Below are 16,876 nucleotides of genomic sequence, written 5' to 3' on the forward strand. Positions count from 1 at the left end.
GAACGATCATATTCAGCATTGTTCGTCCCTATTCACTCCCATTTAAGTGGAGCAATTCGGCGCCGATGGAATAGCTGTAATCGTCGATCAGTGTTTATTACATGGGGGAAAAATCTTCAGGACAGCCCCATTTGTGTATGACAATTACAAAATATCTAAGTGGATCGCAAGTTGTTTTTTTTTCGTTCATGAGATGATATCTTGCCTTTCCTTTTACAGGTGATGACAAATTTGGGCGCAAGATTGTTGTGTTCAGTGCCTGCCGCCTCCCCCCCTGTCACCAGCTCGATCACATCAAACTCCTACAGTAAGTGGATGTAGTAATCCCAGCATGTTGTGTGGTCTGCATGTCCTCTGTGTTTCCAGCTGGCCTCTTAATCTGATGTTTTCCTCCTCGTGGTTCGCGCTCGCTCTCCATATTTGGTACTTGACCTTCTGCATTCCATATAGTTTTATTGCTATTTTCAGCGGTATAAAACCCCCCTCTATGTTTGCTCCTTTGCTAGACGAATCCAAATTGTAACTTTATAGGATTGTTCATCACTGCTCGTTTCCATGTAATGATTTGTTTGTATGTAGTCCCCCCCCCGTCCCCCCAAGAAAAAATGGCACACGGGAATGGAATATGCAACTTATCCTTGTGCAAATGTAATCAAATACTCCACCCCCACCAATTTCCAAGCCAGCTCATCCGCATGGACTAGATGCTTGACAACAGCTGCAATACCAGACAAGACCCATGCAAAAGAGTAGCGCTGTTTCTGGAAGAAATAATCCCTTTAAGACAGCCTTTATACTACCTATGGTGGCAACAGACAGGCTGCCTTAAAGGGGTTAGTTCTTCCAAAAACAGCGCTACTCTTGTGCATGGGTGTTGTCTGGTATTGCAGTGCTAACCCATTGATTGGATATTAGCTGCAATACCAGACACAGCCAGTGGATAAGAGTGGTGCTGGTTCTGGAAGAAAGCAGCCATGTATTTTTGTTTTCTTTTATTGATCGTGACATGTAACCTGTAGTGGTTGCAGAAAGCTTTGGATTGTCTGAGAACTTGCAAACGCAATTTTATTTCTTATGTAGAATTGTAATGTCACAGTTCAATAATTGTTGTGCCCCACTAGCCAGTTGGGTCTTTGTGTTATCACTGTACACATAACTTATTAGACATTATTGATATCTTATTTGCGAATCATCCCATAATAAATAGACTCTAATGGCAAGTGATGGGCTCCAAACGGTGTTGTGTTTTGCTGGACCTTTTAAGGCCCATTATTGGGGATCCTCTGGTACTTTTGTAGGCTCGTCGGATCCTGAACTCTGATACATAGTTCAGTATTTGCTCACTTCACATACTAACATACTCGCTGTTATTCCAAAAAGGACGTTCGACAGAATGGAGTTTTCTGGCTATAGCAGGTGGAGGAGGCAAGGGAAGTGTCAAGAAAGAGATAAGGACAAAATTATATAAAGGGAAGATTCCCAGTGTGTGTTCTTCCAGGGCATAAAGAAAACAAAAGTTGGAAGAAGAGTAAGAAAATGACAAACTTTTGAGGAATAGTCTCAAAAGTATATTTACAAATATAGCAGTGCTGAGTTTGTCATTTGGCACAGTAATGTTATCTATCTGTGGTATCAGTGATGTCTCCCTTGCTGTAATCTTCTCTTCACCCCTTGTTGTCAAGCAAAGTCCATCCCTGGTTACAGAGCAGAATTCATGGGCTGCAGAAGGTAGGGGGTGTCTCTTCACTGCCTGCAATACGAGTCTATGGAGAGGGGAGGGGAGGGGGAGCAGAGAGAGAGTCAGAAATACACGCTGCATATAAGTCTGGATGGGAGAGGAAGTAGGAGCAGAGAGAGACACAGGGTCCTGGTAAGATTTTTATGTCCCCCCAGTGCTGGATTCTCAGCTACACTGCTCATTACTGCTGTATAATCTCCTCCATGCTGCTGCAGCTTCTATATATGTGATAGAAATAAGAGAGCAGGAGTCTCCTCTCTGTGTGCAGTGTATAGAAGACGTGATAGCAGTTAGGCACCCGCCACTAGCTCAGAGACAACGGAGTATAAGCGAGAGAGCCTGAAGAGGGGAAAACTGCTAAATAATGCAGAACACAAGTCCTACAATGGCCACAAATAGTGTTATTCCTTATGTACACGACTGCTTACTCTGAAAAGTCAACCGAGAAGCAATGAAGCACAGGGGATGACACACCCCAATGGATAATATTCAAAATATAATAGTCACGTATTGTAAAAGAATATATAGATCTTTATTAATAAATAACAATACATGGTATCACATAAAATACAATAAACATACAAACAAACATATGGAGAGCAGCAGCACGGTAGACTAGTAAGTATACCAAAGGGTTAAGCAAACCTGACCCAGCTCAGAATCTACCATCCAAAGTCGAATCCCAAAAATACAAGATAAATGGTAGATATGTGTCGTAGGAAAGAATATAACAAGAGATGCTATGGAGACTGTATAATATATGAAGAACCATAATCTGCTATATAGCTCAGAAAATATATACAAGAATTGATTCTTGTATATATTTTCTGAGCTATATAGCAGATTATGGTTCTTCATATATTATACAGTCTCCATAGCATCTCTTGTTATATTCTTTCCTACGACACATATCTACCATTTATCTTGTATTTTTGGGATTCGACTTTGGATGGTAGATTCTGAGCTGGGTCAGGTTTGCTTAACCCTTTGGTATACTTACTAGTCTACCGTGCTGCTGCTCTCCATATGTTTGTTTGTATGTTTATTGTATTTTATGTGATACCATGTATTGTTATTTATTAATAAAGATCTATATATTCTTTTACAATACGTGACTATTATATTTTGAATATTATCCATTGGGATGTGTCATCCCCTGTGCTTCATTGCTTCTCGGTTGTCTCTATAGTTTCTTGGGGACCCCCCGCTTCCCTTTTTTAGAGGTCTCTTGTAGGTTTACTACTCTGAAAAGTCACCTTAAAATTTAGGTACGCTTTAATAATAAAAATATAATAAACAATAAAGAAAAAAAACTTTTTATAACTAGAAGTTTAAGCCTTTTCCAATGCATCAAAGTTTATCGTTCGACTTATTCGGTACAACAATATTTGCACTTTGCTAACATTTGGCGTAAATTGGCCTTTATAGGAACGGTAAGGTATGCGCTGTTAAATCGCAACTCCACCCAAAACCGACGACCCCATTGTTTTATAGACTTTTATGTGTGTGTGTCATTTGTTGTCTGATGCTTGGGGGAAAAAATATGGTGACCGTTACCACTTTTTTTTTTCTTTATCCCTGCAGGTATCTAAAACACACATTGGACCAGTATGTTGAGAGCGATTACACATTGGTTTACCTGCACCACGGCCTGACCAGTGAGAACAAGCCGTCTTTGGGCTGGCTGAGAGATGCCTATCGAGAGTTTGATCGCAAGTAAGTGCAGTCGCTGCGCCCTGTCCCAAACCTCACAGATGAAGATGACATAGGACACCAGTGCGTTGTCATTTCACATGTATTACCGTCTTTATTTTTTGTTTTGGTGAGAAGTTGTAGGGTCTGAATCCATTTTTACAAGAAGGAAAAAAAAAAGAAAGGCCAGAGCTTTATAGCAGTGCCCGTGGTTAAATCAAGGAAACCTAGCAGAGAGGTGTATGTGTAGCGGCTCATCTTGGAGGGTTGTTGTATAGAAGGCACAGCCGTATTGAAATATTTTTATGCCATAAACGGAATCTGGGCCTGAAGTTCAGAGGACAAAAACCGCTGCAGTTTTTTCGGGACAGAAATTGACCTGCGGTGCATTTTTTAGAATCCGCAGCATGTCACTTTATCTTGCGTTTCAGCCTTTTGAATTGTATCCGCCTAGTGCTGTGGAAAATCGCATGAAACAGCGACGAATAACACATCAAAACGTAAGAACCGCACCAAAAACGCATTATTAAGTGTTTTTTACCAGCGTTTTTCCTGCAGCAAAATATGCAACGTGTGCCTATAGCCTTAAGCTGCCCATGCACATTACATAAGTTTACCCAATCCGTCGATTTATTGGTGGGATCGGCCATAAGTCTGTGTATAGGGGTCTCCCGACTCCCCCTGGATGGTAGATGTAAGGGGAAAACCAAGTATTGTGCATGTTGGATTTTAACATGCCTGATCCTTTGTTCCTGTGGGAGATTTTCCGCTGCCAGAGGGGGTCAAACAGCACCTTATTACCTTCTCCCCATCAAAATACACATGTATGCTTTGCCGATTATGCATGTTTATGGGGAAATAGAGACCAATAGTTGCCCATGGAACAAGTGTTCGCTCGCGTATGACACTCTTTAGGTTTGTTCTGATTGTAAAAGTGCTTATATTCCGAATTTGCCCGTGGTTTGCTCCCCTTTTATTCCTTTAGTTCACTACAGGAGGTGTAGCTGGAAAAGTGCTCGTCTGGCACCACCGTTATGTATTTTTTTTTTTATGGTTCTTCGTGTTTAAGCTGGAAAGTGACCCCGATGAGTGGTGGGTGAAATGCATGCAGCCGTGCTTGATCTGGAAAGTAGAGATCTGACAAACCACACTGCCTTTCATCTCCTCTGTGTCCATAGAGAAAGCGTAGGCAAGAAACACTCCTGCTCTGCTGCAGCCATTAAGAAGCTGTTTGTATATACCCCACTGACATCTGCAAAGGGAAAGTATTCAGAAAGAGTGCTGGACTGTTTATCAATAGCCTCTTACCGCCTGTTTTCTTGCAGCGCGCTGAAATATTTTCTCTTGCGTTGAAATATGACAATTAGTTTGGCACCCATTAAACATTATCCAGAGGCGCCCGTACTATAGACATGAACTTTGTCTGCTTCCCTTTAACCCTCCCCCATAGATGTTGCCAAACTGGTATCCTATTGATTTGACCATGGCAATTTCGGTAAGATGTGCCTTTTTTTTTATATAGTGTGTGTGTATGGGTTGTTCCCACACCCCAAAACTAGTAAGTGAATGCATGCTTAAAGGGGTGTCTGCTTTTAGAAACCCATTTTCAAATAATTTTAGGGAATTTTGAGTTCAGGGGTGGTCAGGATCTTTATCTATTAGCCGGAGCGGAGAGTAACTACACACAGCGTCTCACTCTGGATAACCCGGCACGTCCGTGCATTACACAGACATCTCATTGATTTCACAGTGCACTGTGTAATGCATCATTGTAGAGTAACACCCTGTAAGGCCCTGTTCACACGGAGGATTTTGCAGGCAGAAAAAACCTGCCCCAAATTCCTTCAGGAATTTTGAGGCAGATTTTCACCTGCCTGCACTCTGTTGCCACGGTCTTTGCAGGTTTTTTTTCGCTGCGTTTTTCGCCCCCCCCCCCCCCCCCGCCGCGGATAACGCTATCTCTGCTTCCCATTGACTTTGTGTGAACTGGGCCTCAAAATGGATAACCTCATTAATAAAAGGAATTTATATTGTGAGCCCCACTGGAGACTTTACACAGCTACAGAACATGTCGACGCAATATAATAAAGTCGAGAATAATAAATGCCAGTAAGGGAACCAAAGCCTAAAACCTTAAAGCTATGTTCACACACAGTTTTTTTACACTTTGTTTTTTTTTACGCGGAAACCGTGTCGGAAAACGCGGCCAAAAATGGCTGAAAACGCTCGTGGGAAAGAGAGACGACATGCCCTTTCTTAAGGCGTTTACGTCTCTGACCTCCCATTGACCTCAATGGGAGGCAGAGAAAGTGTTTTTCGCTGCGTTATTCACCCGGGGTGCTCAATGGCCGCAGGCGAAAAACGCGGCAATCGCCGAGCAGGCAGGTCAAAATCTGCCTCAAATACAGACGGAATTTTGAAGCAAATTTTTCTGCCTGCAAAAAACTCTGTGTGAACATACCCTAACTATTCTACCATGGACACTACATTATTTTTTTGTAATTTTTTTTTTTAACATGCATATAAAATAAACTACTCTTTTGTCATTAAATTCTTAACCCTCTGGCTGACTTTTTAAATATCTTTCCATGTTTCTTTCAGGTATAAAAAGAACATCAAGGCTTTGTACATTGTCCATCCTACAATGTTCATCAAGACGTTACTAATCTTGTTCAAACCTATAATAAGGTAAGCACTCCCAAGGCAAAATGTGTAACTAAAAGAGGATCTGTCAGCTCTCCTGTGCGGTGTAGTATAGAGGAGCTGTCGGCTCTCCTGTGTGGTGTAGTATAGAGGAGCTGTCGGCTCTCCTGTGTGGTGTAGTATAGAGGAGCTGTCGGCTCTCCTGTGTGGTGTAGTATAGAGGAGCTGTCAGCTCTCCTGTGTGGTGTAGTATAGAGGATCTGTCAGCTCTCCTGTGTGGTGTAGTATAGAGGAGCTGTCGGCTCTCCTGTGTGGTGTAGTATAGAGGATCTGTCAGCTCTCCTGTGCGGTGTAGTATAGAGGAGCTGTCGGCTCTCCTGTGTGGTGTAGTATAGAGGATCTGTCAGCTCTCCTGTGCGGTGAGGTATAGAGGAGCTGTCGGCTCTCCTGTGTGGTGGAGTATAGAGGAGCTGTCAGCTCTCCTGTGTGGTGTAGTATAGAGGAGCTGTCAGCTCTCCTGTGTGGTGTAGTATAGAGGAGCTGTCAGCTCTCCTGTGTGGTGTAGTATAGAGGAGCTGTCAGCTCTCCTGTGTGGTGTAGTATAGAGGATCTGTCAGCTCTCCTGTGTGGTGTAGTATAGAGGATCTGTCAGCTCTCCTGTGTGGTGTAGTATTATAGAGGATCTGTCAGCTCTCCTGTGTGGTGTAGTATAGAGATGTCAGCTCTCCTGTGTGGTGTAGTATAGAGGATCTATCAGTTCTCCTGTGTGGTGTAGTATAGAGATGTCAGCTCTCCTGTGTGGTGTAGTATAGAGGAGCTGTCAGTTCTCCTGTGTGGTGTAGTATAGAGGAGCGGTCCGCTCTCCTGTGTGGTGTAGTATAGAGGAGCTGTCAGCTCTCCTGTGTGGTGTAGTATAGAGGAGCTGTCGGCTCTCCTGTGTGGTGTAGTATAGAGGATCTGTCGGCTCTCCTGTGTGGTGTAGTATAGAGGAGCTGTCAGCTCTCCTGTGTGGTGTAGTATAGAGGAGCTGTCAGCTCTCCTGTGTGGTGTAGTATAGAGGAGCTGTCAGCTCTCCTGTGTGGTGTAGTATAGAGGAGCTGTCAGCTCTCCTGTGTGGTGTAGTATAGAGGATCTGTCAGCTCTCCTGTGTGGTGTAGTATAGAGGATCTGTCAGCTCTCCTGTGTGGTGTAGTATAGAGGATCTGTCAGCTCTCCTGTGTGGTGTAGTATAGAGGATCTGTCAGCTCTCCTGTGTGGTGTAGTATAGAGGAGCTGTCAGCTCTCCTGTGTGGTGTAGTATAGAGGAGCTGTCAGCTCTCCGGTGTGACAGCTCTCCAGCTCGCCGAGCTACGCTTTTTCTGTAACTCCCATAGTAGTGAATGGCAGAAGCAGCGTAGCATGTGAGCCACACTGTTTCCGTAACTAGCATTCAGTTCTATGGGACTTAAGGAAACAGCGTAGTTCAGTGAGTTATGCCGTTTCCGTAACTCCCGATCATGTAATCAGTAAGTGGCCGGGAGGCAGCGTGCGCATAAAAAGATAGAAAGGGGTTTAGGGGACGCGGTTGTAGAGATAGGTGGGATCCACATCTATCTGACATGACATATCCTGTGGATATGGCATAAATGCCCTTTAAGGATGAAGTAAAGAGCACATTCATAGTCTGTCTCATTCTTTTACTTTAGCTTCAAGTTTGGTCGGAAGATTTTCTACGCAAATTATCTGAATGAATTGGAGGAGGTTGTGAAGTTTGATCGACTTGGGATCCCAAAACCAGTACTCAAGTAATCATCATTATAACCTGCGTGCATGTGAAAGTTTTAAAGGGGCTCTAATCTTTCTAGTTTTAATTGTTAAAGTTCTTTTTAGAGAACATTAAACGTGACTTGTGGCCTATGAGCGGAAATCTTGGCGCCGCATTGCATATATGTTTGTCCATACAAGAATTAGGCTGGTAACTTGCTGACGGACATATGTCTTACTTTGTGTAAGATGGACTCAACACTACGGTAGGCATGTCATGTAGTAGGTGCTGCGGTTTCCTTATGGTACAAACAATGTTTTGCATTGCCATACGTGTCCTACCTAAAATATCAACGCAAGCACCAACGTTTACATGTAATTTGTTTTAGCAGAAAATTCTCGTTAAAGAGGCTCTGTCACCACATTATAAGTGGCCTATCTTGTACATGATGTGATCGGCGCTGTAATGTAGATTACACCAGTGTTTTTTATTTAGAAAAACTATCATTTTTGATGGAGTTATGACCTATATTAGCTTTATGTTAATGAGTTTCTCCATGAACAACTGGGCGTGTTTTACTTTTTGGCCAAGTGGGTGTTGTACAGAGGAGTATATGACGCTGACCAATCAGTGACCAATCAGCGTCATACACTTCTCTCCATTCATTTACACAGCAGATAGCAATAAAGCTATATCGCTATGTGCAGCCTCATACACAAACACTAACATTACTGCAGTGTCCTGATAATGAATATACATTACCTCCAGCCAGGAGGGATGTCTATTCACAATCCTGTCACTTCGGTAGCGTCTTTGTGATATTTACAGCAAGGCAAGCGTAATCTCATTTGAAATGACAGGTTACATCATAATCTCCTGAGATTATGCTTGCCTTGCTGTAAATATCACAGAGACGTTACAGAAGTGACCGGATTCTGAATACACATCACGTCCAGGCTGGAGGTAATGTATATTCATTGTCAGGACACTGCAGTAATGTTATAGTGTGTTTATATGACTGCACATAGTGATATAACTATATCGCTATGTGCAGTGTAAATGAATGGAGAGAAGTGCATGATTCTGATTGGTCAGCGTCATACACTCCTCTGTACAACGCCCACTTGGCCATGTAGTAAATTAAAACACGCCCAGTTCATTGAGAAACGCATTAGCATAAAGCTAATATAGGTCATAACTCTGTCAAAAATGATCGTTTTTCTTACTAAAAAACACTGGTGTAATCTACATTACAGCGCCGATCACATCATGTACAAGATAGGGCACTTATAATGTGGTGACAGAGACGCTTTAAATGGGTTGTCCGTTTTGGACAATTTCCTTTTTTTTTTTTTTAAGTCAGGTCTTCCCCAACAATAATCTTTTTACAGGTAGTCCCACTGCTGAGACCCCCAGCTTTTGTTGTAATCTTTGGGTAAACCCGGCAGCAAGTGCCCAATATCTCTGCAGCGCCACCGCAGGGGAAATGATGCATTTCACGGGTTCCATTGAAATCAATGAGCGATCTTTGTAATGCATGGACAGGCCGGGTCCTCCAGAGCGAGAGACACTTTTTGTAGTCCTCTTCAGCTCTGTCTAATGCATGATGGTCCTGAATGGGGGACTTCCTCTACTAACTCAGAACTTCTCTAATAGGGTGTTTTTAAAATAGATTTTCTAAAGCAGATAACCCCTTTAAGTCACATAAAACGGGCCTGTCCTATTAATTTCTCCTCTCTGAATAACTACTCTGTAGATATGATGAGCTCATCCGCTCTACAATGAAGACCACACCGCCCAGCCAGAAAACGTCTCCACCTCGGCCTCCACTGCCAAACCAACAGTTCGGGGTGTCCCTTCAGCAGTGAGTTTCTTGTGATTAGCCAAACCTTTTTTTGCATCTTCTCTCTGTTTTTCTCTTATTCTTTTTTATGTTCTTTTTAGACTCAAAGACAAGCGCCCCGACAACAATCAGACGATTCCCCAAGTTGTGCAAGAGACGGTGGCTTATCTGAAGCAGAATGGTCAGTACCCTGGTTTATTGAATAATGACCCGCTACTGGCAATCCCTTTATAAGTTTATTGCGGTTATTTTATGATGCAGAGCTGGTGTTGGAGAATATGAAGCGCCTTTTTATAACCACACAGACTTTTACTAGGCACTGAACCATGCATCTTTCTTTTCCCCACCAACTCCAGGCCTGGTGAATCCTCTGACCCTGTATTTTCTGCCCTGTTCAGTACCTACCCCATTAAGTCACTACTACGTGCTGCTTCCACTTATCACTAAGGCCATTGGAAATTTTAGTTCTACTATAAGTAAGGGGTTATTCCAACATTGCTTTGTGGGACCCTCACCTGTTCTAACCACTTTACTGTCACAACACTAAGATGATAAACACAATGATGTCACCGCACAGGGGTAATGTCACTGTAAATAGATAACAAGCACAGTGATGTCACTGTAAATAGATAACAAGCACAGTGATGTCACGGTAAATAGATAACAAGCACAGTGATGTCACTGTAAATAGATAACAAGCACAGTGATGTCACTGTAAATAGATAACAAGCACAGTGATGTCACGGTGCAGGGATAATAAACACTGGGGCAAATTTAATAAGCTGTTTTAGTCAGCATAAATTTAGACCAAGCAGTCTGAAGATGCGCTAAATTTATCATAATGATGCACTCTGTATGACAAATTTGGTGTTTTGCTAGACACTTTTCCGTATACCAAATCTTGGTTAACTTAGATGCAGACACAGTAGTAAATCTGTCATACGGTGTGCATTATTCCTGCACTGTTACATCACTGGGTTTATTATCCCTGTACTGTGAGGTCACAGTACAGAGATAATAGACCCAATGATGTCACAGTACAGCGATAATAGACCCAATGATGTCACAGTACAGAGATAATAAACACAGTGAGGTCACAGTACAGAGATAATAGACCCAATGATGTCACAGTACAGCGATAATAGACCCAATGATGTCACAGTACAGAGATAATAAACACAGTGAGGTCACAGTACAGAGATAATAGACCCAATGATGTCACAGTACAGGGATAATAAATCCAGTAAGGTCACAGTACAGAGATAACTAACCCCAGTGATGTCACAGTACAGAGATAATAGACCCAGTGATGTCACAGTATAGGGATAATAAACACAGTGAGGTCACAGTACAGAGATAATAGACCCAATGATGTCACAGTACAGGAATAATAGACCCAATGATGTCGCAGTACAGGGATAATGAACACAGTGATGTCACAGTACAGGGATAATAAACACAGTGATGTCACAGTACAGGGATAATGAACCCAGTGATGTCACAGTACAGAGATAATGAACACAGTGATGTCACAGTACAGGGATAATGAACCCAGCGATGTCACAGTACAGGGATAATGAACACAGCGATGTCACAGTACAGGGATAATGAACACAGCGATGTCACAGTACAGGGATAATGGACACGCTGAGGTCACAGTGCAGGGAAAAGTCTCTGTTCACACTGCGATTGCAGTGTACGTTAGCGTAAGCCCAATTACACTTTTTTGGGAATATGATTAAATCGGGACCTATGCGCTGGACGTTTACCCGGTGTAAACGCTGAATGTACTCTGCAAATGCAGTGTGAACATGACCTAATGCACACGGTAATGTCACGAGCATAAAGAATACGCAGTGATGTCCTGATTGCATCCTCTTTTGAGATGGTAATGGGTAACACAATTATTGCAAAATATCATTACTATTATGTCTGGATTGGTTCTAGCAAATAGAAATCTGCAATAAATCAGGGAGAATAATAAGGATCTATGTGAGCAGTACGTCCGTAACATGTTCTTATTAACTGGATTGTAGGGTCAGGACAAAGCTTTTGGGGAAACTCCATTTCTCTTTGTCTGCCCTAGCCAGGGCCGCCATCAGGAATTTCTGGGCCCCATTCAGCCAAGATGTCTGGGGCCCCCCCCCTCCATTACCGGGGGTGGGCAACGGAAATTGTGGCGCTCACGTTTGTACATTATACGCATTAACTGATTTTGGTGCCGATGTCAATTACAGTGAAGGAACAACATACCATGAGGGAATCAAGAGACAACCAAACTCTGAAACACGTCCCAATACTAGACACGCCGTGCGCACAAGTAGAATATAATGCCAATAGGGTATACAAAATATATGTATATGAGGCTACATCTATAAAAGAAATGCTGCCCGTTGCAAAATGTGCATAGCAAGTGCCCGCTACAGATCACTGGCGCAGATACAGGCAAAAGTCACAGATATATGCCAAAAAAGGTAGTGTGAAAACGGATATACCTGTGGACATGATGGCAGCACGGGACGTGGAGAGACGGCACAGGAACGCCTCGACGAGCGTTTCACCTGCGACCAGCTTCGTCAGGCGAAACGCTCGTCGAGGCGTTCCTGTGCCGTCTCTCCACGTCCCGTGCTGCCATCATGTCCACAGGTATATCCGTTTTCACACTACCTTTTTTGGCATATATCTGTGACTTTTGCCTGTATCTGCGCCAGTGATCTGTAGCGGGCACTTGCTATGCACATTTTGCAACGGGCAGCATTTCTTTTATAGATGTAGCCTCATATACATATATTTTGTATACCCTATTGGCATTATATTCTACTTGTGCGCACGGCGTGTCTAGTATTGGGACGTGTTTCAGAGTTTGGTTGTCTCTTGTTTCCCTCATGGTATGTTGTCATCTGTACCTGACTGCTATTTCTCCTGATATATGATCCGTTACTCTTCTTGTATTTATTATTGTAATACCATGTATCGTTATGTAATAATAAAGATGTATAGTTTTTTACTATTCATGGTAGTTATCTTCATATTCTATTGGGATGCTATGTCCCTTGCGCTTTCGCACTTTGTAGGTTGTTTCAGAGTCATATTGGGGATTCTCCTTTTCGCTTTACCCTGTTTTGAGGTTCTTTGTAGGTTTAAAATTACAGTGAAGGAAACCATGGAGCCGACAGTGACCGGTTAATGCTCCGGATTTTGATCTATTTAGCTAAAACGTATCCGACTGTATGGCATACAGTGGTATACGTCACCTGGGGAATGGCCCAGGGGAAACTCCTGAAGTCACTGTCCATGAACAGGGCTGGAGCCTTCTACTAGCGCTCTGCCCAGGGATGTCCATATACATAAAGTGACGTCCGAAGCTTTGCAAAACCGGAGAACACGGCCGGAGCGTCGGCAATGCTCTGGCCAGGGATTCCGGCCCTAGAGACCTCTGATGTCACTTTACACATATGGACAGTGATGTCAGGAGCTTTCCCAGGGACAAAGTCCACGGGTAGAGCACTCGTGATGCTGCCTGGGGACTCCGGAATAACAAAGTCTACTACGCCATTTCATCCTTCAAAAATAAGGTAAACCGACGTCCACCAGCCCGACGGAGGCTAAAAGGACATAATGGAGCCCTGTGAATTATCGTCTACGTTGTTTATACTGTAAGGTAGGAGATTTCCTGACTACACGATAAACTTAGGGCAACAACACGATGTGAAGGGGGAAGCGCTTGTGAGGAAGTAAGGAGCACTAATGCTCCGCTCTTACGTTGCCATTAAAGTTCAATGTGTTTTTCCACAGCAAAAATCGGAGGCTTTCCCTTTGATTCCTGGCGCCGATGCTACAAGCGTGTAGCAGATCCACACGAGAATAAGGCCCTGTTCACACAGAGTTTTTTGCCACACTTTTTTCAGCGGAAACCGCGGCAAAAAACGTCCGAAATCGCCTCCTATTGATTTCAACGGGAGGCGAAGGTGTTTTTTTCCCGCGAAAGAAGCGACATGCTCTTTCTTCAGGCATTTCCGTCTCTGACCTCCCATTGACATCAATGGGAGGCAGAGAAAGCCTGAAGGAATTTCAAGGCAGATGTTTCTGCCTGCAAAAAGCTGTGTGAACAAGGCCTAAGTCCCATTGTCATTCAAAGTTGCTCATCCTCAGCTTTTCCATGTAATATAAGTCGCCCGCTACTTATTGCTGTGGTGGATTTATTTTCATGGTGCGGACAAAAATACACGTGGAAAATTTTTCACAGCATGTGAACTGGGTTGCGGAAACCTCATATGCATGGGATGCAGAATCATCGACATGTCATCGGAATCCGTATCAAATCCAACATGTGTGAACGGGGCCTTAGTGGGAGTTAAAAAAAAATCTCTGTTAGGCCAAATGCACACGATACTTATTACGTGCAAATTTGTCGCGCGTATTTTCGTGTAGCAAATCCGCAGTGTAATACAGGACCAGCAGAGTAAATGAGATCGAGAAATCTCATCTACATGTCGCATTTTCTGCACAAAAACTGACCTGCGGTGCGTATTTGAAAATATGCTATGTCACTTTATCTTGCGTTTCCGCTTGCGAATTGTTTCTGACTCGTTTAAAAAATAATACAAAATCTGCAGCATAAAACCTGCACCTATTTCCGCATCAAAAAGTAAAAACCGCACCTAAAAACGTATAAAAAAAAAACGCACTATTAGGTGCAGATTTTACCTGCGGTTTTGATACGGATTTTGTGCACCAAATTCCTCAATGTGTGCGTTACAGAATTTGCTGGGGTTTACAGCAAATTAACCCTTTACATTGTAAAGGATAAAATACGTTACAATTCTGCAACATTAGGGTATGTTCACACGGCTTATTTTCTGCCGTTTTTATGGCCGTAAACGTCTGAAATATCAGAAGCAGAACGCCTCCAAACATCTGCCCATTGATTTCAATGAGAAAAAAAACGGCGTTGTGTTCCGATGGGCCGTTCTTTTTACAACGGCTGCATAAAAAAACGGCCGCGAAAAAGAAGGATACGAGGAGGAGCTTTTACGGCTGAAACGAGGCAGCTGTTTTCTTCTGAAAACAGTCTGTCATTTCAGCCGTAAAAGCCTGCTATCGTGTGAACATACCCTCACTCTATAGAAAAACAGCTCCAAAAACGGCCGTAAAAAACTTCTGAAAATCAGGAGCTGTTTTCGCTTGAATATCTTCGTATTTTCAGACTGTTTTTGCTAATTGTGTGAACATGCCCTAATAGGCATGCAGCTTATTTAACCCCTTCCCTTCTCAGCCATTTTTTGGATTTTAACTTCCACCTTCCAAAAGCTATAATTTTTTTTACTTGAGGGCTTGTTTTTTGCGGTACTAGTTGTAGTTTTTCATGGCACCATTTATTGTGCCGCATAATGTACTGGGAAGCTGAAAAAAATTATTTGTGGGGTGAAATTCTGCACGTGCATGAGGTTTTGACAAACCCCATTCACATGAGTTGGTGCTTATTCAGACTAACGTGTTAATCGTCCGTGTGAAGGACGTTTTTTTAATGGCCGTCACACGGCTGCGTGTATTTCTATGGGGTTATTCACATGGTCGTTGTTCTAAGGCTATGTTCACACGGAGTATTTTGCCGAGTTTTTTGACGCGGAAACCGCGTTACAAAACTCGGCAAAAACGGCCCGAGAACGCCTCCCATTGATTTCAATGGGAGGCGTCGGCGTCTTTTTCCCGCGAGCAGTAAAACTGCCTCGCGGGAAAAAGAAGCGACATGCCCTATCTTCGGGCGCTTCCGCCTCTGACCTCCCATTGACTTCAATGGGAGGCAGAGAAAGCGTATTTCGCGCTGTTTTATGCCCGCGGCGCTCAATGGCCGCGGGCGAAAAACGGCGCGAAAATCGCCGCGAAAATAGGCGTGCAGGGAGAGGAAAATCTGCCTCAAAGTTCCAAACGGAATTTTGAGGCAGATATTCCTCCCCCAAAATACTCCGTGTGAACATAGCCTAACAGACCGTGTGAAGGGCCTGTAAAAAAATAGGACATGTCCTATTTTTGTGCGTTTTCACGGATCCCTCAATAGACTCAAGGGTCCCGCACGGCTGCAAATCGGCTGGTTTTCACGTCTGATTTCACACACGTTGGTCTGAATATCGCCTTAGGCCTTATTCACACGAACGTGTCCGTTTTGCACGCGCAAAAAACGCTGCATTTTGCGCAAGCAAAAGTTCGGTGTGTCAGCAGCATATGGTGCGTGGCTGCGTGATTATGACACTCTGTTTTGATGTTACAACACAGTAAAGAAGGGGGGGCTTTTATGTTTCCCTTCTCTTCTTTACCAGCTGTAGCGCGAATCACGCGTGTTACCCGAAAGTGCTTCCGTGTGCCGTGCACGATTTGCACGCACCCAATGACTTCAATAGGTGCGTGCTGCGCGAAACACGGGCAAAGTATAGGACATGTTGTGAGTTTTACACAACGCACATACGCTGCATGAAATTCACTGACAGTCTGAACGACCCCATAGACTAACATAAGTCCGTGCGACGCCCGTGAAAATCATGCTAGTAGCACGGACGTATAACACGTTCGTGTGAATAAGGCCTTATATTGTAATTTGTAGTGAATTTTCAGTGCACAATCCGCACCAAAAATAGGAGTCAAGCAAGTGGCCTTATTCAGAGTTCCATGTTCGGTTTGTGAAATACGGAGCGTGTATCGGCCATATGTCCCGGACCGACCACAGTTCAGGGAGCCGGGTTTCTAGCATCACAGTTATCTATGATCATAGTCCCTCCCTTCCCGTCGGAATACTGTCCCCGATCCCGTACTGAAAGCATCATTACAATATCGGGCAGTATTCACGCGGAGAGGCAGGGACTCCCAGCAACACTGATAACTATGATACTAGGAGTCCGGCACCATGAATTGTGGTCAGCCTGTGAGATACAGCCGATACACGCTCAGTATGTCACGGACCGAACGCGGCCGTCTGAATAAGGCCTTAGTCTAGTTACACAGTGCGGTGAAATCCCACTTTTCATGTCTTGAATCCTTTTTTTTTATGCAATTTTCGTAATTGGGGCACAAATCACTCGGTTTTGCCGCGATTTTTATATAATCGCGGCAAAACTGCGCCATTTTTGCCGCGATTACGAAAATCGCGGCAAAAAAACGCTAGGAAAACGAAAAGATACCAAAAAACATTTTAATCAACTTTATACATACTACAAACGGGTTC

General features: G+C 43.4%; 1 protein-coding gene across 3 annotated transcripts in view; it reads left to right on the forward strand.

Annotated features, from left to right (window-relative positions):
- The window catches only part of ARHGAP1 (Rho GTPase activating protein 1), a 44,770-nt gene that overhangs the window by 18,794 nt on the left and 9,100 nt on the right, over positions 1-16,876 (forward strand). For all 3 annotated transcript variants that reach the window (XM_075837903.1, XM_075837901.1, XM_075837902.1), the window contains exons 4-9: positions 220-307; positions 3,323-3,454; positions 6,032-6,118; positions 7,759-7,857; positions 9,574-9,681; positions 9,762-9,841. In XM_075837903.1, the coding sequence (XP_075694018.1) occupies positions 220-307; positions 3,323-3,454; positions 6,032-6,118; positions 7,759-7,857; positions 9,574-9,681; positions 9,762-9,841 (594 nt within the window). The remainder of the gene's footprint in view (positions 1-219; positions 308-3,322; positions 3,455-6,031; positions 6,119-7,758; positions 7,858-9,573; positions 9,682-9,761; positions 9,842-16,876) is intronic.

Source organism: Rhinoderma darwinii, chromosome 9 (assembly GCF_050947455.1).
Source record: "Rhinoderma darwinii isolate aRhiDar2 chromosome 9, aRhiDar2.hap1, whole genome shotgun sequence".
Taxonomy (NCBI): domain Eukaryota; kingdom Metazoa; phylum Chordata; class Amphibia; order Anura; family Rhinodermatidae; genus Rhinoderma; species Rhinoderma darwinii.